Source organism: Podarcis raffonei, chromosome 3, assembly GCF_027172205.1.
Source record: "Podarcis raffonei isolate rPodRaf1 chromosome 3, rPodRaf1.pri, whole genome shotgun sequence".
NCBI classification, from domain to species: domain Eukaryota; kingdom Metazoa; phylum Chordata; class Lepidosauria; order Squamata; family Lacertidae; genus Podarcis; species Podarcis raffonei.
In genome coordinates, this window is record NC_070604.1 from 16,054,137 (window position 1) to 16,080,899 (window position 26,763).

The following is a 26,763-nucleotide window of genomic DNA, read 5'->3' on the forward strand; positions in this document are numbered from 1 at the left end:
CAGAGTAAGAGCTAGTTTAACTGAGCCTTTTAGAACTGTACAATATGAGCTGACTCTACCCATAAATGCATAAAAGGAACCCTGATGCATTAATCCCCATTTAATCCAGTATCCTGTTCCCAATGGAAGCCAACCAGGCATCTTCAGGAAGCCCAGAAATCTGGGCATGAAGACAGCTCTCCTCCCATGCTATAATAATAATAATAATAATAATAATAATAATAATAATAATAATAATAATAATTTATTATTTATACCCCACCAAACTGACTGGGTTTCCCCAGTCACTCTGGGTGGCTCCCAACAGAATATTAAAAACACAATAAGACATCAAACATTAAAAACTTCCCTAAACAGGGTTGCCTTCAGATGTCTTCTAAAAGTCAGATAATTGTTTATTTCCTTGACATCTGATGGGAGGGCATTCCACAGGGCGGGCGCCACCACCGAGAAGGCCCTCTGCCTGGTTCCCTGTAACCTCACTTCTCACAGTGAGGGAACCGCCAGAAGGCCCTTGGCTTTAGACCTCAGTGTCTGGGCTGAATGATGGGGATGGAGACACTCCTTCAGATACACTGGGCCGAGGCAGTTTAGGGCTTTAAAGGTCAGCACCAACACTGTGAATTGTGCTTGGAAACGTACTGGGAACCAATATAGGTCTTTCAGGACCGGTGTTATATGGTCCCAGCAAACTCTCCCAGTCACCAGTCTAGCTGCCGCATTCTGGATTAGTTGTAGTTTCCGGGTCACGTTCAAAGGTAGACCCACGAAGAGTGCATTGCAGTAGTCCAAGTGGGAGATAACCAGAGCATGCACCACTCTGGTGAGACAATCTGTGGGCAGGAAGGGTCTTGGCCTGCGTACCAGATGGAACTGGTAGATAGCTGCCCAGGACACAGTATTGCTGTGCCTCCCCTCCCCCCAAAACCCAAACCCACATTCAGAGATATACTGCCTCTAAGGCTCCAACTTCCATTTGGGTCTCCTGCTTATCTATGACTTTGTCTAATTTCCCTGCAAAGCCATCTGAGCCAATAGCTGTCCCTACCGCATCTTGCAACAGGAAATCCCGCAAGTTTATTGTTCTTTGTGCTTGTCGACACATTCTCCCATTCATTCCAAGTTGGCATTCTGAACCTGTTCTGCATTTCACTTCGGCCCCATGGCGGATCTAGGGGAGAGCAGGCTATGTGACACATTTCATCACATGCCTGAATTGCAGTCCACAATGCCCACTGAGTCAGTCTTCATTTCAGTGAATCAGCTACGTGGGGTGTGGGAACTGCACTTCATTTTATTTAATTGAACATGTCAGGGTGGGGATGTCCATTGTCTGTTTTCCTCTGCTATTCTGCAGAGACGCAGTTATCCACCTACGTACCCATAGAGGCTGGATTTCTGGATCAGCGCTTTCGATTGCATTCAAATCAGATGGCTCACTCCCCACCCACCCCCAGCAATCTCTTACATCTTGCTCTTTCGAAGTGTACAAAATGGTTGTTTCTTGTTGCTGCTGATGTTGCATTCTCATCCTGTACCTTCTATTTCACTTTCTCTCCCCTCCCCAGAAAAAAAGTGAAATGAGTTTTTTAAGCAGGAGGGATATCCACCTCCTAGCAACTGAAAGGCCCTTTGTGCCAAAGGGAGAACATCCTTGCTTGCCGTACACAGAGAATAGGCAGCACAGCTGCCGCTGCAGCAGCATGTTCCGTTTCAGTGCTGTGCTTTTGATGGATTTCTTGTCAGAACTTAATCTGCTCTGCTGACCTGGACCTGAACAATCAGATTCCCTTCCCTCCCAACTCTTTCCATTTTCTTCAGTCATTCAAAGAATTTCCTTTGGGAGATTAATTAAAATATAAATGTCAAAAAGAAGTATGCAATGAAACAATACGTATAGTGCATGCCACTCTCTGGATTTTGCAATGCTTAGACCTGATTAGAATTAAGGTGTGTCAAGATTATCTTTTGTTACGCATGTCACAGAAAGCAATAATAATAATAATGGAGCATCTTGAGTCATAAGTGTGTGTAAAATATAAGCATGACTGCATTTTTACAAAAGCTTGTTTTGTTTTTCTTTTTTCCTTAAACCTGTCTCTTGTAGTCGGCCATGCCTTTAAAAAAAATGCTAATGCTGATTCAATTCATTAAAGTAAATTTCAAATCACTAACATGGGAAGGTAATTAGACTCTATCTAACATGTGAGCTGTCCGCATCATTATCAAAAGACAAGGAGGAGAGGGGGCAGAATAATTACCAACCAACCTCTTTTCAATAATTTGCTGGATATTTGTCAAGAGCTTTCTCATGGAGAGAACCTGTAACCATTAATTTAAAAGGTGGAAGAGGACTGGCAGATAGACACAATTAATTTCAATGATCTGAAAGAAAGAGAGAAGGCAACTGCTATAGCTCTTCATGTAATTAAAAAGCAAACACAGCAAAGCCTCTCAAGATGTGGTCTAAAGTCACATGAAAGAGAACCTTGTAGAAGCTAAGCAGATCTGTGTCCGGTTACTACCTGGGTGGGAGGCCAGATGGGAAGCCTTCTAGCTTGAATTCCATCATGGAAGAACAGTGGGATATGGTTGTAAACAAATATATATATAAATATAACAGCTTTTGCATTACAAAGTTGTGCCCAGCCCAGATTCTCACATTGAAGTGACCGGAACCAATGCTACCTTGGTAGGATATCAACTTTACATCTGGTTTTGTAGCAGTCCAGGGATAGGCGTCTTCAAGGCATGCTTGGTTGCAGCCAGGTTTCCTTCATTTTTGGCTTTCAGACTTTCTGAGAAAAGTTTGAAAAGGTATAGCCTCAGAAACTCAGAAAAAAACAGAGAACAGGCCTTCTAATGAACCAAAGATCTTTAGAAGGTCTACCACCCAAAAGAGCAATTGGTCCCTTCAACCAAAGTGACGGACAAATGCCATTATTTTCCTCCATACCTAGGGTTTTTTGAGATGCTCGTCAGCGTTGGCAACAGAATATGGAATAGGCTCGACCTCTTCCAGAGAGGCTCTCCTTATGAATGCAAGCCACCGCTCCACTTGTACAAATAAAACTGAAACTGAGAGGTCTTGCACTAGAGGAAGAGTCAGAGAAGCAGCCATCCATGCACTTAAATTATTAGCAGTCAGCCTCCCATGTTAAGCATGGTGCTGACCCAATCCCCAGCAAACATGGGCTCCTTTGTCATTTTGCGAGATACAGTGAGCTCATTAAAGCAGCTTGCCATTAATTCATGGGTGAAATAATCGCACGTGTCTGTTGCCGGCACCCAGCTCATTTATATCTCTGAAATTTGCAACTCTAAAACGCAATTGGCGGTTCCACACTTGGTGAATAGTCAGCAGTTTCTGGAGCCTTTGGAAGCGCTTTTCTTTGAGAAAGAGAAGCCCGACAGCTCTCCACTTCAGATACGCCTTCTGAGCTTGCAGGAAGCCTTCTTTCCATCAAAGCTTGCTGTGAGATTAAAAGACGAGCGAGTCCGCCGGACACGAGAGTTTGCCAGACGCTAAACTCTGCATTAAATCTATCTTCCTCCATTGGGTACACCCTACTCACAAACACTCCGGCGCCATGCAGCAGCCTACAGTGACAAATTGATGCTGCGGCGAACTCCCTTTCTCGCCTCCGCCCCACCCTGCAGTCTTAGCATAAAATGGTCAAATGATGTTCCACTGCAGAATTCAATTTCACAGTTCAGTTGGATCCTTGATTACACTGCCAAATTCAGATTAATGTGCATTTAACTAACATGGATCAGGGAACTCCTGGCTGCCAGCCAGCAGTAAAACTAGCAACGGAGAGCTGTTTAAGAGCTCTATGCTTTGTCCTCCCTGTGCGCCACCACTGAAATTGATTGATTAAATAAATTCACAGCTATAATTATTTGTAATTGTGCTACATCATGAGTCTGTGTCGAAACCCCCCACCCACGTCGGAGATGTTACACACATTATCCCAAGCTCTTTTGCTTTGAACAAAGCTGAAAATTATTCCTTTTCAGAAATGGTTTACATTTTCTGTTGTTGTTAATCTTGCACCTTCATAGGTACAATTTCCTCAGACTGGCTCAGAAGAATATTTGAGAATGTCAAGAATAAATGGATAAAAAGCTAGGTGGGACATTTTAGAACAACAACAACAAAGAATGAAATAGTCTGAATTCTAAACTCTCGCAAGCAAATCTGATTAAGCGTCAATGTAAAACATCATTGTCATCTTGCAAAGACTGCCACTGATTTAATTTCTTTTTGACTTTTTGATTTAAACGATAGGATTTTTTTTTAAAAAGAGTTGGTCATTTTAGGAAATAATTCAGGAAATGGCTAACTCCTGTATTTTTCCTTGAGAAGGCTCCTTTTAAAAAGAGGCTGAGCTCCTATTTGATGTGCCCATCTTATAAATTCCTTCAGGGATGAAATCTCATTGTGTGATATTCTGTGCTATATACGCATAGTTCACTCAAGTTGCATGTATGCTATTGACTGGAGATTACACACATAAATATACAACCGCACCCCAGGGGTTAGCACAGTGCTTCTCAAACTTGGGTCCCCAGCTGTTGTTGGACTACAACTCCTATCATCCCTAGCTAGCAGGACCAGTGGTCATGGATGATGGGAACTGTAGTCCAACAAGAGTTGGGGACCCAAGTTTGCTCTCCAGATATTGTTGACTACAATCCCCATAATCCCTTGCCATTGGGCATGCTGGCCTAACCACCAGCAAACATGGACTACTTTTTCATTTTGCCAGATACACAACTTTGTAACATTATAAAGGCAGCTGGGGAACTATTTTTCCAATATCTCTTCATCCAAACAAATGGAATGCCTGGACCATTAAACCTGTGAATTATCTGTTCCTACAGGTAATGTGGAGATGCTACATCTTTTGGTTTTGAGTCTTTGCTAGTGCTACTCTCCACCAGTTAAAGATTGTTAATGTTCAGCTTTTTGGCTTTCACCCAATTGATCCATCCATCCATTAATTAGAATAATATTTAAGTAAAGTTAAACATTGTAAAACGACATGAAAAGTGGCTTTAAAAAAAAATGCTGAAAGAAGGATCCTTTGTTCAAGCCCACATTAGTTCATTAACTGACATCACCAGTTCAAGGGCTTATGGTAGCTGGTACTATCAAAGCCTTAGACCTTGAAGAACCAATGCTAGTTGGGCACTACCAAGCAAGACAGACTCAGATTTCACCCACTGGGAGGCAGCTCCATATGCCTAGAGAAAAGTATTTACCTTAAAAATAGACTTAAGATCAACAGCTTTTAAATCAAGCATAAATAAAATACTTGAGTTAAAATGCCTTCTGAGAACAAGGAAGTTCTAGGTCCATCGTATTAAGAACATACAAAACTGCTGTATGGTCCACATGTTCAGACCAATGGTCCATCTACTCAATAATGTCTTTGCCAACTGACAGCAGCCCTTCCTGGAGATGCCTTAGGACCTTCTGCATGCAAATCAGATGTTCTACCACTGAGCTGTAGCCTTTCCTCATTGTACTATTGTGATAGATTCAGGTTTAGAAAGGACATATTGAAACATTGGCACTGATTTCAGTGGACCTTTGGTAGCTACAGTCACCTATAGCTCATACTGTGAAGAACATAAGAACAGCCATGTTGGATCAGACGGAAGGTCCATGTAGCCAAGCGTCCTGTTTCTTACATTGACCAGAAAGCCCACAAGAAGAAGATGAAGTCAATAGACCTCTCTCCAGCTGTTCCCCTCTCAACAGAAACTGGTATCCAGCACAGATTACCTCATAAAGCCCCATTGATAGGTCTATCTTCTGTGTATTTGTTCATCGTGTTGTTGTTGTTTAGTCATTTAGTCGTGTCCGACTCTTCATGACCCCATGGACCAGAGCACGCCAGGCACTCCTGTCTTCACCCCCCTTTAAAGACATCTAAACCAGTAGTCATCACCACATGACAGCCAATTCCATAATTGAATTATGTGCTTGGTGAATATGTCCTTGCTCTCATCAAAATGGAATCTACTGCCATTCAGTTTTATTTGTGAACACCAGTCTTCAAAAACACACACACACACACACACACACACAAACTTTTCCTTGAAAACTTTCACCTTCCCTTGTAGGAAAGATGTTCCAGCCTCCTGATCATATCACGTGCTGTTGTCCGCATTTCCCCCCACTGTACAACAACCTTTTGTGGAGTAAGAAACTAAAATGTTCAGAGGTGCTAAGACCACCCAAACAGGTCAAAGGATGTCTTGAACCAAGGATATTTATGCTCCATACAGAACCACTGGCATTACAGCAGTTACCCATAAGGCAGTGTTGCTTGACTCTACTCCCATCCTCTCCTACCAGATATCTGCCATCTTAACAGGCTATTTAAAGCCTGATTCTTAACAAATGGCCTGTACTCAGCTACCTTCAGTAGCCTCATGCTTTTGATTTTAGAATCATAGATGCAATGCAGGAGTCTTCTCACAACTCACAACCCTGAGATTAAGAGCCTCATGCTCTACTGGCTGAGCTATCCAGCAGCTAGCTTTTGTCTGGTTCTTTCCAGTCCCAAAGGTTAATCCGATCACAAGTTATTTTACATCTACAATTAAACCTTTAGTTGATAATCTAGTATGTGGTAGAATGGAAATCACCATTCATTTTCAGGAGCCTTCTAAAGCAAATCATTGCAATTTCATTCTTTTTGAGCTTAATGCAGGAGCAGGGAACCTGCAGCCCTCTTGGACTACAACTCACATCATCCCTGACCATTGGCCATGCTTGCTTAGGCTGATGGGAATTGGAGTCCAACAACATCTAGAAGGCCTCAGATTCCACCATCCCTGACTTAATGTGTGGCCTCTGATAAATTGTTATCCTTAGGCATATGAAAATGCCAGCAATTGTCACTGTTCAGTTTTCGATGAGGAAAAGTTTTGACAAGGATACAATCCTTCTTAGCCCCAAACTTATGATTCTGCAATTAGGGAAGCAAATTCACAGGGGGGTTGGGAGGATTTCTGTTCTGAAGACTGGGTTGTAAACTAAGCTATTTCTGAACTGTTGTGGCCAGTATGAAACATCTCCTGTCTAGTCAAACAAGGGGAATGGTCAGGGAAATTGGTTGCATGTTGTACAAACAGATGTTGCTGCATCAATCTGTCACGATGGACTTTCAGTTGATAGGAAACTGTGTCGCTTCACAGGCTTCAGAATGCCAATAAATGTTGCGCAATAATATCCCCTCTAACCCCATGAAGAAATGGTTATTCACACTCATTACAGGGGGTGAGGGAGAGAATGTATCAGAGATTTACGTGGCACATGCTCTTTGCACTGTGTTGTGTTCCATCCTGCTGTCAGACTGACCGGGCAGCAGCAGCAGCTGTTCTGATCAAACCACTGACAGCTAGAATCAGAGCAGATCAGACTTACCCCAGTAGTGGCTTACCCCAGATGAAAGGTTCTTCCTATTACATTAACAGTATGAAAGGGAAAGGTCTTATCCACACTAAGCTTTTCTCCACTCTTTCCAGGCATAGTCTGCTCTTTAAAGCTCCGTGTCCAAACACCTTTTTCTTGTGGCTCTAGAGCAGCGGATTTGCTAGCTAGGGGTGATGGGAGTGATGGGAGTTGTAGTTCAACAACATCTGGGGACCCACAGGTTGAGAAAGGCCGCTCTACAGCTTCCACTGTGAAAACCTCACAACCGAAGCAAACATCAATCTGTGGGAGATCTGAATCGACATTTGCTCTGATTCAGCTTTAAAGGGGGGGTTGTGGGGAAAGCTTGGGGGGGACCAGCCCAGAAATGCTCAGATGTGGAGTGTTAAGGCATGGACCTCTGCCTGGAAAGAGTTGGCCAAAAGGTAACTGTGGATTTAAATCTGGTATGTAGCAGTCTGTAGGGACAGATTCTACCAGTAGGTGATTTCAACCAGGGGCACCAACTATAGAGGGCAGAAGGGGCTTCAGCCCTCTCAATATTTATAGGTGTGGGGCTGACCCCTCCCCCCCATATTGAGGGGACCGACATCCCCAGCTGCTGTGAGGTGAACACTGGCCTGCTGGGCGAACTCTGGCCTACCAGGTGGGGGTGGGAGGCATAGAAAGTGATTTCTGCCCCCTGCCCCCCCCGATATTACATGATTCCACCCACCCCCCAATGTGTGTGTGTGGGGGGGAGTAAGTCAGCACTCTGGATTTGGGCTGAATAAAAGTACAAGAAAAACCCAGACTGCTTCAGAGAGGACAATAGTCACTGTAATTCTGGAGAGTGATAATATGGTCACATTCCACTGATGAGGAGATCTTGCCAGTTAAGAAGGGTGCTGAGACTGGCATATCTGCTATAGGGTTGAATAACTGTAAAGACCTGAGCTGTGAATAAGGTACATAATGGGACTCCTAAAATCCCGTTCAAGACAATGAGACCTGCCTTAACTGTGCACAGGTTTGCAATTCCAGTATTCAAGAGCACATGTGCTGCGGAAGCAGCTATGCAACCCACAATGTGTGTTTAGTAGCTCTGCAACCCATGGTAGAAGGACACAAATGTAGGGTGAAATCTAGTGGGAAGTTCTCCTGAACATGAGATGAATGCAGCTTGTGCAGGACAATTTCTTTGTGGATTGTGCCCATGGTCTGAAGGCTAGGTCTGAAGACCAAGGATGAGAAGCCAGTGGACCTCCATATCAGCCGCAGCCAACGTGGCCAGTGGTCAGGGTTGATGGAAGTTGGAGTTCAGCCACAGGTTCCTCCCCTCCATCTGGCTTCTGTAGAATCGGTTGCAATTATCTCTACTAGAGTCAGAGAAATATGCATCTTGGAAAAGCAGGAAATCAGTAATATTTGAAGACGCCTTGTTCTTAATCAGATTACTGGCCCATCTAACTAAGTGTCACCTGTGCCGACCACCTGATGGTCCCCAAGGGTACAGGCAGAAATATTTCCCACCCTTGCTATCAAAGATCCTTTTAACTGGAGATGCCAGGGTTTCAACCTGGGATCTTAGGCATCCAAAGCATTTGCTGTCCACGAACCTGTGACTCCCCCTATGAATGACAGTTGCCTGCAATCTACCTGCACCAGAGTTCAACCAGGTGCTTCCAGCTGCAGCCATCAGTTGCTCCCTTCTTCTTGAAATAATGTGTTTCATTGAAAGAGATTACTGTGTATCGGTTGAAACAAGTAGCATATGATCAAAGATTGTATAGTTGGAAGGGAGCCCTTCCCTGCAATGCAGGAATATGCAGCTGGCCTATGTGGGAATCGAACCTGCAACCTTGGCATTGTTGGTACCACCAAGTATCAATTGGTTCTAACCAAGCTACCCACTTAGTAAGGGCCACCATTTGGTTCCTGAGAGATGTATTGAATAGGGAGCTGGCCATGCTCAGATGGCCCAACTTGAGAGATGCCACAAGAGCAATCACATCCTGTCATTATTAGGAAACACTCATAATAATAATAATAATAATAATAATAATAATAATAATAATATACACTGAACATGGCAAAGTTTCTTTCAGAGGTCACAAGAAACAAAGACCATCATGCTCTAGACATAACAAAATGACTACCTCAGTCTCTTTTGCCTGTTGTTTGGTTGTTATAACTGTATCTTGTTTTGAAACTGTTTTGTAGTAATAATAATAATAATAATAATAATAATAATAATAATAATAATTTATACCCTGCCCACTCTGGGTGGCTCCCAACAGAATATTAAAAACACGATAAAATATCAAACATTAAAAGCTTCCTTAAACAAGGCTGCCTTCAGATGTCTTCCAAAAGTCAGATCGCTGTTTATTTCCCTGACCTCTGGTGGGAGGGTGTTCCACAGGGCGGGTGCCACTACCGAGAAGGCCCTCTGTTTAGTTCCCTGTAACCTCACTTCTCACAGTTAGGGAACCAACAGAAGGCCCTTGGAGCTGGACCTCAGTGTCCAGGCTGAACGATGGGGGTGGAGATGCTGCTTCAGGTATACTGGGCCAAGGCCTTTTATGGCTTTTAAGGTCAGCAGCAACACTTTGAATAGTGCTTGGAAACGTACTGGGAGCCAATGTAGGTCTTTCAATGTACGTGAAACCACGCTTACCTGTTGACTTGCTTCTTTTCACAGCTGGATTATGATCGAGCACAGATGGTTGTAAGCCCACCGCTGTCTGGGTCAGACACTTACCCTCGAGGCCCAACCAAGCTACCTCAAAGTCAAAGCAAAGTCACGTATTCAGGCAGTGGCTACCAGTACCCAGCAGTCTATCACAAATTCTCCCACTATCACCACCAGCCTTCTCTCCAGCCAAGCTCACATTACATTTCCACAGCTTCTTACCCAAGCTCCCCAAGCATCACTTCAAGTGCTTATCCTCCACCAAGCTGGGGCTCTTCCTCAGACCAACAGCCCTCCCGGGTCTCTCACGAGCAGTTCCGAGCGGCCTTGCAGCTGGTGGTGAGCCCTGGTGACCCTCGGGAGTACTTGGACAACTTCATCAAAATTGGGGAAGGCTCCACTGGTATCGTTTGCATTGCCACAGAGAAGCACACGGGGAAGCAAGTTGCAGTGAAGAAGATGGATCTCAGGAAGCAGCAAAGGAGGGAACTGCTCTTCAACGAGGTACGCCATTTTGGAAGTGTGGGAAGGTGCTTCCACCCTACTGATTTCAGCTGGGCTTGAGCACGCTGTTAGATTGTGCCCATTGGTTTTAAGTAGAGGTAAGGAAGCCATGCTGGGACGCGGGTGGCACTGTGGGTTAAACCACAGAGCCTAGGACTTGCCGATCAGAAGGTCGGCGGTTCGAATCCCCGCAATGGGGTGAGCTCCCATTGCTCGGTCCCTGCTCCTGCCAACCTAGCAGTTCGAAAGCACGAAGTGCAAGTAGATAAATAGGTAAATGGCGTTTCCATGCACTGCTCTGGTTTTCCAGAAGAGGCTTAGTCATGCTGGCCACATGACCCGGAAGCTGTATGGCGGCTCTCTCGGCCAATAAAGCGAGATGAGCGCCACAACCCCAGAGTCGGTCACGACTGGACCTAATGGTTAGGGGTTCCTTTACCTTTAAGGAAGCCATGTGTGGGATGTGGGTGGTGCTGTGGTTAAATCACAGAGCCTAGGACTTGCCGATCAGAAGGTTGGCGGTTCGAATCCCCGCGGCGGGGTGAGCTCCCGTTGCTCAGTCCCAGCTCCTGCCAACCTAGCAGTTCGAAAGCACGTCAAAGTGCAAATAGATAAATAGGTACCGTTCCAGCAGGAAGGTAAACGGCATTTCCATGCACTGCTCTGGTTCGCCAGAAGTGGCTTAGTCATGCTGGCCACATGACCCGGAAGCTGTCTGCAGACAAACGCCAGCTCTCTCGGCCTATAGAGCGAGATGAGCGCCACAACCCCAGAGTCATCCGCAACTGGACCTAACGGTCAGGGGTACCTTTACTTTACCTTTAAGGAAGCTATGGGGAACAGGGAGCTCTGGGCATGTCACCTTGAGCTCTTTGGAAGAAAGGTGGGCTAGAAACATAATTAAAATAAAATAAAATTAGAGGTAAACATGCCTCCAGATTGTGCCCATCAGTTCTAATTGGTCTTAAGGATGGCACTGAATTGGACAAAGTATCATTAAAAGGCATATTCTGTATCCACATGTCTTGAAAGACACCTCTGTGAGCTGTTGGATGTCAGGGCTTAGCCAGAAACCAGGACTTCTCTCTCATACACAGAAGCCATTGCTTTGATTTAGTCACCCTTCTCCCATCTTTATGTAACAAAAACATTTACTCTCCCCCCACTCACTATCTCCTTAAGGTAAAGGTAAAGGTACCCCTGCCCGTACGGACCAGTCTTGACAGACTCTGGGGTTGTGCGCCCATCTCACTCAAGAGGCCGGGGGCCAGCGCTGTCCGGAGACACTTCCGGGTCACGTGGCCAGCGTGACGAAGCTACCCTGGCGAGGGAGAGCCGCACACGGAAACGCCGTTTACCTTCCCGCTAGTAAGCGGTCCCTATTTATCTACTTGCACCCGGGGGTGCTTTCGAACTGCCAGGTTGGCAGGCGCTGGGACCGAGCAATGGGAGCGCACCCCGCCGCGGGGATTCGAACCGCCGACCATGTGATCAGCAAGTCCTAGGCGCTGAGGTTTTACCCACAGCGCCACCCGCGTCCCCACTATCTCCTTAGCTCCAAACAAAACAGAGCCTTCCACAGCCCTTTTTGGCAACTGCCCCCAGAAGCTACTAATCTCATTCTAAGTTGCCAAAGGTGAAGAAGGAAAAGTTGTGTTCAGGAAGCTAAAGCAAGGAGGTCCAAAAAGATCCAGATGTTCTCCAGAGTCCTGAGGACACCGGCTTACACAACCAACAGTTCCTCTATCTATCTATCTATCTATCTATCTATCTATCTATCTATCTATCTCAATATTGTCCACGCTAACCGGAGTGGCTCTATGAGGTTTTCAGAAACGGAGTCTAATAATAATTTCCCCAGCCACTCTGGGCAGCTCCCAACTGAATATTAAAACACAATACAGCATTAAACGTTAAAAACTTCCCTAAACAGGGCTGCCTTCAGATGTCTTTTAAAAGTAAGATAGTTGCTTATTGCCTTGACATCTGATGGGAGGGCATTCCACAGGGTGGGCACTGCCTGGTTCCCTGTAACCTCACTTCTCACAGTCTGTCCCTGCCCTTACAGTAGATGCCAGGAATTCAACCTGGGATATTTTGTATGCAAAGTACATGTTCTTCCCCCATGCTACCACTCTTCTCTGAGGGTAGATGCTAGCATCAGACCATCTGCTGCAGTGCTGGCAGTGGGGTCATAGAGTGGCACTCAGATGGGACCAGCCCGTTCCCATTCCCTGTCTTCCCAAAGCTCTTTATAGAAAGCATTCATGCCACCTTCCTTAAATGTACAATTCATGATTCAGAGAGCCAAGTTGTGATGGGAGGGCAAGCTTTCTCTCTCTCCATTTGCCAGCAAAGGAGAACAGCGCTCCTGTGTTCCATCTTTAATAGTTTTGGGAAGAGGCATTTTAGCAGCTTCACTCCAACTTGCACCCACCTCAGATTCTACTTCTACACATTTGCTGTGGGCACAGGAACCCTTTACACAATCATAAACCCATCGCTTCACATTGCAAGTCACTTTTTTAATTCACTGGGGGAAGGTCCAGAGTTACGAGGCAGGATTTGTGTCCTTCAACCAAACATATACCTAAAGCCCAGTTCCACATGAGGATTTTGTTTTGGTTCAAGGTCAATATGTTTTAGTTCAATGTTATTTTGCTGATAATTCACATTAAAACTCTTTTTTAAAGATGTGTGTGTGTGTGTGTGTGTGTGTGTGTGTCTTGCTGCTGCTGTTTTATAAAAAAATGTATTTACAATTTGGCCTATGTGAGTTAAAAAACAACAGATGCGCAAAAACCCATTAGCACACCATTCAGAGGTTCTGCTCTTCTGTTCTTTCAGGTTGTAATAATGAGAGACTATCATCACGAGAACGTGGTCGACATGTACAACAGCTACCTTGTGGGAGATGAGCTGTGGGTTGTTATGGAGTTTTTGGAAGGTGGTGCTTTGACCGACATAGTGACTCACACCAGGTAAGCTGCATGAAATGGGTACGTTTTAAGACAAGACAACCCTTCCAGGCATTTGATAGTTTGCACCATGGTTTGGCTGCCTGCAAGGGCTTTCCCCATTCGCTGAAACTGGCTTGATCTCACTACATCAAAGTGGCGTGGGTGGTGCTGTGGTCTAAACCACCGAGCCTCTTGGGCTTGCCGATTGGAAGGTTAGTGCTTTGAATCCCTGTGATGGGGTGAGCTCCCATTGCTCTTTCCCAGCTCCTGCCAACCTAGCAGTTCAAAAGCACACCAGTTCAAGTAGATAAATAGGTACCACTGTGGCGGGAAGGTAAACAGCATTTCCGTGCTCTCTGGCTTCCGTCATGGTGTCTCATTGCACCAGTTTAGTCATGCTGGCCACATGACCTGGTAAGCTGTCTGTGAACAAACAGCAGCTCCCTTGGCCTGAAAAGCAAGATGAGCGCCGCACCCCTTAGTCGCCTTTGACTGGACTTAACCATCCAGGGGTCCTTTACCTTTACATCAATGAACTGAACCCCTGTACATGGAGCATCAGCATGCATATAGAGGAGAGTAAAGTTTGTAAAATGGTGGAAAGGAAGGAAAGGATTTGGCATTAGCATTAAGTCAACACATTATGCCATTCTATCATTAGCAGCAGCAGCAACAACAGTAACAGAGGAAGAATAGTTGGAGGGAGCCATACACATTGGGTACATCCTATCCTGCTAATTCCTATTCAATGCCTTTGTCGTTTCCATGGCAACCTGTGAATTTGCTAAACAAATTGGTTGTACCATCAGATGTATCAGTAAGATGCTGCACAAGGGAAGTGTGGTGGGTTTGATTTCCAACATGGATGTGCTGGTGCCTGAGCAACTTGGAAGTCTGTGTGCTTAATTCTTTTACACTAGCTGATTCTCAAATAGGGGAAAATCTCATTTGCTCTGTAACTTTTCTGCTGTGGCTATTTTAAAGACCCGCTTCAGCCCACATGCTAAAAAAAAAACCTCGTAGCTTTCATTAGGAGCTATTTTCTGAACTGTTAGTCACCGTGCCAAATATTTTGACAGGCATTTAATTGCAAACAGATGCTTCCAGAAAACTCTTAAGTGCTGTCATTAGGGCCGGGATTCATTAGAAGCACTCCTTTCTTGTTATTTGAACATTTTATGGCCGTCTCTCTAAGGTTTCGTTGAAGGCTTTGCAGTATTTAGATAAATAACATGAGGCCACAGTGGGCAAAATGTTCATCGCGCCTAATGGCTTGACCACAACCAGGGTTGCAATTAGCTACTGACCATTCATTATTCAAGAGAAGTTGGGAGTCTTCATCTGCCTGCACTCCCTGTCTTCACGATGGCAATCTGAACACGCAGTGTTGGCTCCATCCTTGTCTTGAGTGCTCACAAGTGTTTGCCAGTGGGATGGTAAGAGTTTAAGACCAAGACCTGGGAGACCAGGGTTCAGATCCCACTTCTGTAGCCTTATTAGACTATACCGACTGGTGGGGTCTGCCTTGCTCCCGGGAGGGAGAAAGGAAGTCAAATGACACCGAGGTTTGGTTCAGAGAGAGAGTTCATTCTGCTCTCAGGATAGCAGAAGGCACTTGCGTGGTCAGTTCACAGCAAGTCCAAAGAAATGAGAAATTTCATGCAGTGTATATATCCTCCAGGCACCCTCTCCCCCTTTCCCCAGGAATCCAACCACGTCAGCTTATACATGTAAGTTGACATCCATGACCATAAACAGATATTCCTGTTCCGGTATTCCTGACCATAAAAGGTTGTTCCTGTTCTTATACTCTTGTCTTGGGGCAGGAGGTCATCAACTCTAAGAACACTGCTGGCACCGTTCCCGGACAAGGTCTATGCATCACTGTGGTCAGGAAGTAAGATAAGACCCAAATGTGTCATCCCTGCTCCACTTAGGAATGGACAAGGCCATTTATTAGGCGTCACGGACTGATAGAGGAGAGAGCTTTGTTTATACAGCTGGGTTCTTGGCTCAAGTGCTCAAGTGAATGGATTTTAGCTAATGGAGAAGGAAAAATGGGATTTGGGGGCCTGTTTCAGACTGACTGCACAGTCAGATTTTAGATTTGGGAAACCCATTCCTTCACTTCCAGCAATGAATCTCACTGGGGGACCTTTGGCCAGTCACTTCCTCTCAGCCTGACCTACATCACAGGGTTCCTGTGAGGAAACGGGGTAGGGAGTGAACCTTATGCACAACTTTCAACTCATTATATTTTTTGTGTGAAGTCAAACTTATCTGTATAATGAGGTTGTTCTTAAAATCACGGAATCATAGAATTGGAAGGGACCATGAGGTCTAGTGCAACTCCCTGCGGTACAAGACTCTTTTACGCAATGTGGGACTCTAACCCACAACTCTGAGATTAAGAGTCTATCAAATGAGCTACCGCCCATTGATGTTGTGTCAAAATAATTTAATAAAAATAAAAATTAGATTGATGGATTATTATTTAATTTCTATACCACTTAATATGTTGAAAACATCTCTAAGCGCTGTACAAAAAGCTTTAAAAAACCCAGACAATTTAAATATTAGAAAATTGCACCGTTACATGTTAAAGTGTTCCATTAATACAAAGTGACTAATGCATATAAATCAATGTCAATTCATTTTCCTTCCTTCTCAGTCTCCCAGTTCTCACCCAGGATCCAAACAAACTCTCTGCTCCCCAACAAAAGTCTCATAATGAGAAGAGTTCCTGGAAGCAGCAGACATCACCTTAGTCTCTTACTCTAGACTTGCTTCCCTAGTGCCCCTGTTCCCTGCCTGTTCCCACCAAATGGAACAGCCTTTCTCAACCATGAGTCCCCAGATATTGTTGGACTACAACTCCCATCATTCCAGTGGCCAGTGGTCAGGGATGATGGGAGTTGAAGCAGATGAAAACACTACAGCAGGATTTGTTTCCATGTGTTGCTTTCTTTTAAAAATTCCAGAATGAACGAAGAACAGATTGCTACTGTCTGTCTGTCTGTCCTAAGAGCACTGTCCTATCTGCACAACCAAGGAGTCATTCACCGGGATATAAAGAGCGACTCTATACTTCTCACAAGTGATGGGCGAGTAAGTTTCTCAGCAGTTGATTTATTATTATGAATTAATTTTGTATACCAACCTTCATCCGCAGATCTCAGTGCAGTGTAGTTCACAACATGAGCATGTTTTTATGTTGTACAATTTCGTCTTCTTCTTCTTCTGGATATTGCCTCATAGAACATTAACTCTGGGTGGTGCATCTCGAGGTCCCCAAAGCCACCCCTAAATAATTCACAATTCACACATAATTTTTGTTTAAGGTTTCTGGCATAATTTTGGCCACAACTTTATTAAAATACATAAATGTGAGTGGTTGCTTAGGCATTGGTTATGACCATCTGTCCCCACACCCAGGGACAGAACTGACTTCCGGATTCCAGCGAAAGCCAGTAAGGGAAAACAATATTGGGGAGAGCATGGAGCCGGGCACCAGACCCTCATTCCCCCCCCCCGCATGCTCCCGGGGGCTTGCACGGCCCTAAGCCCCATTCAGGGGTACGGACGAAAGATTTTTTAACCAATGCCTAACCGTAACCTTACAAGTTGTGACAATTTGCTAGGCAAAAACCAAATGGCACCAGCCAATCAGCCAAATGGGCAAAATTCCTACCAGGCCCCTGCCCCAAAAGCAGACGACCCCATGACAGGCATAGCAAGGTCAACACAATAGCCCTAGATTAGGGGGGTGGGCGGGTGATCCGATGTACGCAGCAAAAGAGCCCAGTCAGTGCTGCGTGACTTGATTTTATAACCTTTGGTCCGTCCTCCTAAATGGCAACACCAACATTTTCCCCGTAACCCAACCGCCCAATCGCTGCGGATGGTCATCCATACTAACCCGCTCAGCAACAGAGGGGTGGCCTGTTCAGACCCCACCGCAACACGTGCTCTCTATGAAGGAGAACACGCTTTGCGCAGAAATCAATTATAGGAAACTGAGGCCAGAAACATGCCCCAAACATGAAAAGGGAGAGCTGTGCACATGCAGAAAAAATGGCATTTCTTTGCAGTATCAACCCCTCCCTCTTTGCGGCCTGCTGCTTTGCATGGTCCTTTGGCTAGTAGGGAAGGGGGGCTGCTGCTGGAAGGGGGAGCTGAAAAGCCCCACGGGCATGAGTGGAATGCCATTGAGAGTGCTTTGGATCCCAGCCAGATCGTATAAAACTTGGTTTCTGTTTTCTTTTCAACTGCACCTTACCTCTCCTTCCCAGTGCTACAGAGAAAAGGTGTGGCTGCTGGCTGCCAATTAGCTACCTGTTCAAAGTGTTGGTTTGGATGTGTTTTTGATGTTTTCCCCTGTACAGCCTGGGATCAGAACACCTGAAAGTTTGTCTCACTTTGTGGCCTCTGCCATTTGCAATTCCCTTCCCTTAAACAGGCACATTCTCTGTTGTCTTTATGGAACCTGCGGGAATAACAACACAATAATAATTCAGGACTGCCCCTTTTCTGCTACCATGAAAGCTCGCAAAAGTATAGCTGCAGGTCTAATGGCAGCTTTTTGTGGCAGTATTCTTCTTTTTTAAAATTTTATTTATGCTTTTACAGTACATTGGTACATCCATTTCACGATATTCTTCATCATCCTTCTACATTATTTGACTTCCCCACACCTTCCTCCATGGGTTCCTTTTGACTCTTAGTTGTGCTACATACCCTTCCACTCCTTCTAGTTAATTTAGCTGCTGCTCATATGTCTGGTCTTACTTGGGAATCTATATAACTGTTGTAATTCTTAAATATTCTGCGAAGTTTTCCCATTCCTCTCCTATGGTATGTTCATCCTGGTTTCTTATCTTTGCAGTCAGCATCACTAACTCTACATATTCTAACTTATTCTAGCAATCCTCTTTCGTTGGACCGTTTTTTGTCCTTCCACATTTGTGCATAGGCTATTCTGGCCGCAGGAGTTGCATAAAGAAACAGATTTAATACATTCTTAGGTATCTCACCCTCTATTATACCCAAAAGGAACATCTCTGGGCAGGGGTGTGTGTGTCAATATTAGCATCTTTTTTATTTCTGTGTATATAATCTCCCAATATTCCTTAGCTTTCCCAGCTAGATGGGCAGGGTATAAATAAATTATTATTATTATTATTATTATTATTATTATTATTATTACTACTACTACTACTACTACTACATTCTTCAACCTTGTATCCTCAGAAGTTGTTGGGGCAATCATGCCCATCCCCCCGATCACTGGCCAAGCTGGCTGGGGATGGGGGGAGTTGTAATCCAACAACATCTGGGGTCTCAAGGTTGAAATATACCTCTTTCTGTTATCAAACGGCCTACGAAGGTTGTGCAGAGCACTCGTTCCCCAAGAAGTAGAGATGCAGCTGGCTGCCACTGCCAAATAATGCTTTATCTTTCAATGTTCCTTCTGGATTCAGGCAGCATACACTTAGGCTTACCAAAATTGTGGGGATGTTGAGGATAGTAGGAGAGGATATATTGATTAGATATTATCCTTCCTCACTCGCGCTAGTGAGCTAGTAGCAGAGCACATTCCATTGTACGTTGCAGGAAGCTAGTTGATGGATTCGTGAGAATCATTTGAGTTAAGCAATCCAGTCTGGCTTGTCCAGATTGGATTGTTCTTAGTAAATCCCCTTTTGTTGTTGTTTAGTCGTGTCCGACTCTTCATGACCCCATGGACCAGAGCACGCCAGGCACTCCTGTCTTCCACTGCCTCCCACAGTTTGGTCAAACTCATGTTCGTAGCTTCAAGATCACTGCCCAACCATCTTGTCCTCTGTCGTCCCCTTCTCCTTGTGCCCTCCATCTTTCCCAAAATCAGGGTCTTTTCCAGGGAGTCTTCTCTTCTCATGAGGTGGCCAAAGTATTGGAGCCTCAGCTTCAGGATCTGTCCTTCCAGTGAGCACTCAGGGCTGATTTCCTTAAGAATGGAGAGGTTTGATCTTCTTGCAGTCCACGGGGCTCTCAAGAGTCTCCTCCAGCACCATAATTCAAAAGCACCAATTCTTTGGCGATCAGCCTTTTTTATGGTCCAGCTTTAGTTCCCTCTTAAAAACAATAATGACACAACAGTCTTCTTTTAAAAGTCATGATAAGGTTTACTTACGTTCAGTTCACAGTACGGTCCTGAAGGCAGGCTTTAGCTTGCAGTTACCATTACAGAGAAAAGTGTGGGTTCATCCTCTGTGGGGGGTGAGCCCATATGCTGCTGGCTGAGAGCCAACAGACAGCAAAAGGCATCAAGGGTAAGAGTAAGCAAGAGCAAGAGAGGAAGAGGAAGATGGCTGCGTGACTAGCCCCTTTATAGGGTCTGTCAGGATCATCATGCCCACCTACCTGATCACATGCAGGGGGAGAATGCTCCAGATCAGGTGTGACAAGAAATCCTGGAGCAATACTCCCCTGTGTGTCCAGTCTGAGCAAACAGGAAAAGTTCTGTTTGACTGCTTCAGTGATGTTACATCCCATAAAAATCCTATTGACTCCACAGGGTTTCAAGTTGACCATGCACACCCTCGATCACTCACAAACCCACTGCACAGTTGCGATAGAGTTGACCGCTTGCAGAGTTTCTCAGAGAGAGTGATAGACCAACATCAAAAAGGAAAGAAAATTATTTCCATCATCATGAATAGATGTTCTTCGGTTCTGCTTTTTTTAAAAAAGAAGAGGTGCTGATGAAAAGCCATCTCCTCTCTGCTTTGTAGATATGCATACAAAGCCTCATTATGCCTATTACTCTCTACAATGCACATTTTGTCATGAGAGGTTGTATAATCCTTTCATTTTTCCTCCTCCTCCTCTTCTTCTTTTTTTTAAAAGGAGCATCTCTTTTATCTATTCAGAGGAGCAATCGACATGCAAAAACATTTTTGCTCTCCTACAGCAAGGGAAATGGATCTGGCACCCAAAACTTGCCTTGGCTACATCTATTCTGTAATGGTATAAAAAGAAGCTTGTGCTTATGGGTGCCTTTGTTTTACAAATAGCAACCATTCTTTCTTTCGCTTTTCTTTTTTTAACGACGTCGACTTGTGGGGTAGGAGAAATGGGCAAGAAAAACTTGATTAAAAGTAACATACGCACCGATGCCAAAAAACCAGACAGACAACGCTTATAATAAAACGCTGGTCTCTGTGATTGCAACCATTTATGTAGCTTCCTTATTAACTCTTCCTTCAACTTTCTGTTCTGGATCCCAAACTGTAGCCCGACATGACAAATGAGCTGGAAACCTGGTGTGTTGCCTTTCCTGTTTCTGACATGCAAACCCAAAGACTCGGGGCTCAACCACAAGCCTTCTGCCAGGGCATCACAATAGGTGCTATCTGGTTATCTGGATGGACAATGACATTCTAAAAAACTGGTTCTGCTATGAATTCATAAAAAGAATAGTTCCTCATTTTGCTCTAAGTACATTGCTGTTTTGCTAGCAGAGCTGGCCAAGCTGCTGTGCGCGCTTATATAATGTCTATTGTAATTAGAGTATATTAAAGCCAAGAGAAAAAAGGCTCGAGACATGATGGAGGTACTTGCAAAATGAATTTCTTACTGTATTACCATTGGTCCATCTAGCTTTGAATTGTCTACATTGCTCTCCAGGATTTCAGACAAGTTTCCCTCCCAGCCTAACCAACGGTCTTCATTTTCCAGCACATCCCTGGATGAACCTTATTCATTATCTTGGCTACTTTGTGTTTTGTTTTGTTATGTTTTTTTCAAAATTGTACTTTTCAGTTTTATACATTTCGTTAATTTTACAATCATTTTAACATTTCAGAGCTTCACTTCCTCCCCCCTTTCTGTGGTTCCTTGAATTTATTTATTTTTAAAGTATCTTCTGCATATTCAGATTCATTTAATTGGCTCATTTAATTATCTACTTTAAATATATACTCTTATGAAACTGCAGGTTACTCCAATAATCATGCCAATGTTTTTATTGGTTTGCAATTTATCTGTAAACATTCAATAAACCATTTCCATTTTTTAATAAAAAGTTAGTTATCTTGATTTCTTATTCTTCCAGTAAGTTTCACCATTTCTGCATATTCCATAAGTTTTTGTATCCATTCTTCCTTTGCTGGGACTTCTGCTTCTTTCCATTTTGGGGCAAGTAACATTCTTGCTGCTGTAGTAGCATACATAAATAATTTTTTTATAAAGTTGGAAGAGACCACAAGGGCCATCGAGTCCAACCCCCTGCCAAGCAGGAAACAATTCAGTTCATTATATATCATTTCCCAGTAAGCTTTAACCTTACTGCAAGGCCACCACATATGGTAAAAACAACCTTCTTTCTCTTTACCTTGTCAACATTTGTTTGAATTAGATTTATACATTTTTGCCAGTTTACTCAGCGTTAGATAATGAGGCATCTGATCAAAGCCTGTATTCTTGATCAAGGTTTATATTTTGATCAGATTCCTGTATTCTAAAAATGAGCTTAAAAATTCACAAAATGTTTCTTTCGAGGCAGGAAACCAGCAGGCAGCTGGCAGCTCTTAGACAGAGGGCCCCTCTGGTTTATTGCGGTCATAAAAAGGCTGAGAGCAAAAGGTCACTGACCCTGCATATTACAGAATATAATTAAGCTGTAATAAAAGCTGCTAAATTAAGAGTTGGTAAATAGTAAGGTTTATTGTTTAACAGAAAATAATACCATTTGGCCTCTCATCAGATATAGAGCCAAAAGGTCAAAGCATCTGGTTGGCAAGAGGGGGAGTAAAGAGCCGTTTTTTAAGCTGTTCCTTGTTCCTTTTAAACTTGAGACTTTTTACTCTGCAAAGGTCTTTTCCTTTTAAAAAGTTATTTATCTTATGTTATGTATGATATTTTGTTGTCTAAATGCAGTAAGCAAAGGAAAGTGATAAATGTTAGATTCTTATGTTAGATACTTATTTCATTGATGCTGTGTGTGAAAAGGTGAACAAAAGATCTGTTCAGATAAAAACACCCCACCATCTGTTTTAGCCATCTGCTCTATTTTAGAATGAAGGGGGCAAAGGTGATCTGGTAATTAAGGTGCCTTGTCGAGGCTAATGTAAGATGTATGGCTACTTGTTTGCCATTTATAAATAGAAGAAAATATAGCTCTCTGTCTCCCATAAAAGGTAAGAGGAAATGGGTGTATCTTTTATGATTGGTTCTAGCAAACAGCCAATAGAAATTTCAACCAGGCTGATTGGACAGAGGCAGCCAAAGGAGGAGCAAGGGGGCTGGGCTGAGGGAATATAAGTGCTGGCCATCAGGGCTGGAGCAGGCCAGAGCTTGGTAACCATATACCACTGTGCCTCTTATTTATTTGTCTGACAAATAAATTATTATTTTAATTTCTCTATTGCTGCATTTAATATTTCATTCCAGCTAAGCGTTAACCACAAGCAGGGTGCTACAATACCAATGATATATTATTTTCATATAATTTTCTCTTAAACCATAACAGGCTGTATTCCACAATCGTTTCCATGTTTCCATATCTATATTATGACCGATATCTATTGCCCAGTGTATCATTGAGAATTTTCCTAGATATTCCTAGGCTTGATTACCTAGTTCCTCCCAAGGTGAGGGGAAGTGGACATAGCCAAGTCTGGCTGGACAGCTTACTCTATGGTATTAACCCCTTCATGCACATTTCCCAGTAAGCTTTATCTTGGCTACTTTGGGAAATATGCAATTCCATCACTTACCAAAGCAGAGCCTTGCTTAGTTTTAACAGAGAATTATCAATACTGTACAGCTAAAATGATGGGCATCTGCTAAATATGTCTGAATACTGCTCACTGGATTATTTCTCTAATGTGTTATTTATTTGGGGTTTTTTTATTTCAGATAAAATTGTCAGATTTTGGATTCTGTGCCCAGGTTTCAAAAGATGTTCCGAAACGTAAATCACTTGTTGGAACCCCCTACTGGATGGCACCTGAAGTGATCTCCAGACTGCCTTATGGAACAGAGGTAAGTACAACCAGTGTATTGTTCCATATAGCAACCTATGAGCCAGTGTGGTGTAGTGGTTCAGAGCAGTGGACTCGTAATCTGGTGAACCAGGTTCGATTCTCCGCTCCTCCACATGCAGCTGCTGGGTGACCTTGGGCTAGTCACACTTCTCTGAAGTCTCTCAGCCTCACTCACCTCACAGAGTGTTTGTTGTGGGGGAGGAAGGGAAAGGAGAATGTTAGCCGCTTTGAGACTCCTTCGGGTAGTGATAAAGCGGGATATCAAATCCAAACTCCATATATTCATTTTATCAACCGTTCCATCAAACATTTATTAACAGAAGCACATTATCTTCAAAGCAAAAAAGACTTCTGGACCAGCTTACATGCCATGAAGCAAAACAAAGTTTGTCCCTACACACAGCTTACACTCTAAAAGAAATAGCACAAAAGGAAAGGTGGGGAAAGGGAGGAGGGAAGAGGAGAGCAAACAAACCCAGGCACCGTTATTTTTAAAGCTACATGACAGTTCTTATAATGATAAGTGTTATGTACTAAGCTTGGATCCCAGAACAATAGGCAGGTAGGATCCTAGAATGCAACAACTGATTGGCCTGCAGGAAAAGACCAATCAGGCTCCAGGAGGGAAGCAGAATCAGCCAATCAGACGGGACTCATTGTGTAAATAATGTATATAAAAGCCGGAGGTTTGGGGGGCAATTCAATCACTATTTTACAAGCTGCAATAAAGAACATGAAATCACTACAGGACTCTGAGTATATTTCAATAAGCTAACATGGAAAGGAAGAGCCAAATGGATCTGGCTTCTCAGAGAAGTGCAGAATTCAGCAGCCAGATTGCTCAACAGAACAAGACGGTTTGAGCATATTACACCAATCCTGGTCTGACTGCGTTGGCTGCCAATTAGTTTCTGGGGCCAATTCAAAGTGCTGGTTTTAAACGGCTCAGGACCGCAATACGTCAAGGACTGCCTCTTTCCATATGAACCTACCCGGACCCTGACATCATCTTCTGAGGCCCTTCTTCGTGTGCCTCCTCCTCGAGAGGTCCCGAGGGTGGCAACACAAGAACGGGCCTTATCTGCAGTGGCTCCCTGTCTGTGGAATGCTCTCTCCAGGGAAGTTCGCCTGGTGCCTTCATTATACACCTTTAGGTGCCAGGCAAAAACATTCCTTTTTAACCAGGCCTTTGGTTAATCTGATGCACATCCTATGCCCTTTTAAAATACAGGGGCTTTTTTTGGGAGGGGACTATTGGGTTGTTAAAAGGGACGCGGGTGACACTGTGGGTAAAACCTCAGCGCCTAGGGCTTGCCGATCTCATGGTTGGTGGTTCGAATCCCCGCGGCGGGGTGAGCTCCCGTCTTTCGGTCCCAGCTCCTGCCCACCTAGCAGTTCGAAAGAACCCCTAAGTGCAAGTAGATAAATAGGTACCGCTTTCTAGCGGGAAGGTAAACGGCGTTTCTGTGTGCTGCACTGGTGCCGGCTCGCCAGAGCAGCTTCGTCACGCTGGCCACGTGACCCGGAAGTGTCTGCGGACAGCGCTGGCCCCCGGCCTCTTAAGTGAGATGGGCGCACAACCCTAGAGTCGGACACGACTGGCCCGTACGGGCAGGGGTACCTTTACCTTTATTGGGTTGTTGCTTTTATTTGTATTATGTATTTTGTGTTTTTATATCTTGATTTTGTTCTGTGAAGTACCCTGAGACCCCCAGGTATAAGACGGTATATAAATTCTAATAATAATCATAATAATAATAATAATAAGTGCCCCTGCTTCCCACCGCTCCCTGTACTGCAGCCTGATGTTATCACTGCTGCCAGGTAATAAATAGTTGATGGAAGAGCCCAGTGGAGTAGGTGTTTCAGCAGGTCCAGTAAAGTGGCCCTGTGTGGCCCCATCTCTATTTCTGCTGCACTTGAGGGCATTATGGAACCTCCAAGTAGCTAGTTTAATGGTCCCTATGAATATCAACAGAGGGCTCCATCCAACTAAGTTCTACTCAAGAGGAGACCGATTGAAATCAATCTGCCTATCAGGGGCGTCTTGCCCATAGGGTCATGTGGCGCGGGACGCCAGTGCGCCAAATTCTGGAGAGGCGGAGGCTGGATGTGGCTCCTCCTGGCATCAGCTCGCCGCCCTCACCAGCCCACTGAAGCAGCGCTGCGCCCAGAGCCCCCACCTCTTCCCCGCCGGAGGAGCTGCCCTCCAGCCGCTGCCCGCCTCCTCCTGCCCTGCAAAGCTCCTGGCACGATGGCGCCAGATATACTTAAGACGGCCCTGGTGCCTATGTTAATCATGTGCATTGATTTCAGTGGGTAGAACTAGCATTGGCTACAAGCTGCAGCTTCAAAATGTCCTTGCACATTTAACCTTTTCCCATGGGAGAAGCTTCATGGGAACGGACAGGCCTTTGCAGCAATTTCGCTATCAGGGTCTCAGAAATTGCTGCAAGGATTCTCATGTACCAGCAGTTCGCTTGATACTTTTCTCCATCCAGTGTCGTCCTTGGTAATACTGCATGTTTAGAAAGGGAAACTGTAAGTGACCATTTGGGATGCATTGATTATGTAATATATTACTCAGTGCAAAGTGAAAAATCCATCATGCCTTACGGCTGCACATAAGATAAGGACACCACATTTTAGGGCCTATCATACTGAAGTTGCAAAATAAACCACAGTTCAGTATTTAATACTGTGTTTTAGCTTTCTGGTGTTGAGTATTTTCTTAAATAAATAAATAAATAAACATACCACTAAACAGGATTTTTGCTCAGATGAATTCTTGGGCCAGGGTGCCTGTAGTTGATGGGCAAACTGACCCTGTCAAAAATATTATTGGGGGGGGGAATAAAAAAATTGTCCAGTAGCACCTTAGAGACCAACTAAGTTTGTTCTGGGTATAAGCTTTCGTGTCCATGCACACTTCATTATTATTTCTTTGATGTTTTATCGTGTTTCTAATATTCTGTTGGGAGCTGCCCAGAATAGCTGGGGAAAGTCAGCCGGATGGGCAGGTTATATCTAATAAATAATAATAATAATAATAATAATAATAATAATAATAATAATAATATTTGCTCTCTGAATCCTGAATCCAGCATGACACATTCAATCGAAAGTTATAACAACAGCATCTTT

General features: G+C 44.1%; 1 protein-coding gene across 6 annotated transcripts in view; it reads left to right on the forward strand.

The window, feature by feature from the left end:
- The window catches only part of PAK5 (p21 (RAC1) activated kinase 5), a 121,119-nt gene that overhangs the window by 89,222 nt on the left and 5,134 nt on the right, over positions 1-26,763 (forward strand). For all 6 annotated transcript variants that reach the window (XM_053380646.1, XM_053380642.1, XM_053380648.1 and 3 more), the window contains 4 exons: positions 10,137-10,631; positions 13,479-13,612; positions 16,573-16,699; positions 23,492-23,617. In XM_053380646.1, the coding sequence (XP_053236621.1) occupies positions 10,137-10,631; positions 13,479-13,612; positions 16,573-16,699; positions 23,492-23,617 (882 nt within the window). The remainder of the gene's footprint in view (positions 1-10,136; positions 10,632-13,478; positions 13,613-16,572; positions 16,700-23,491; positions 23,618-26,763) is intronic.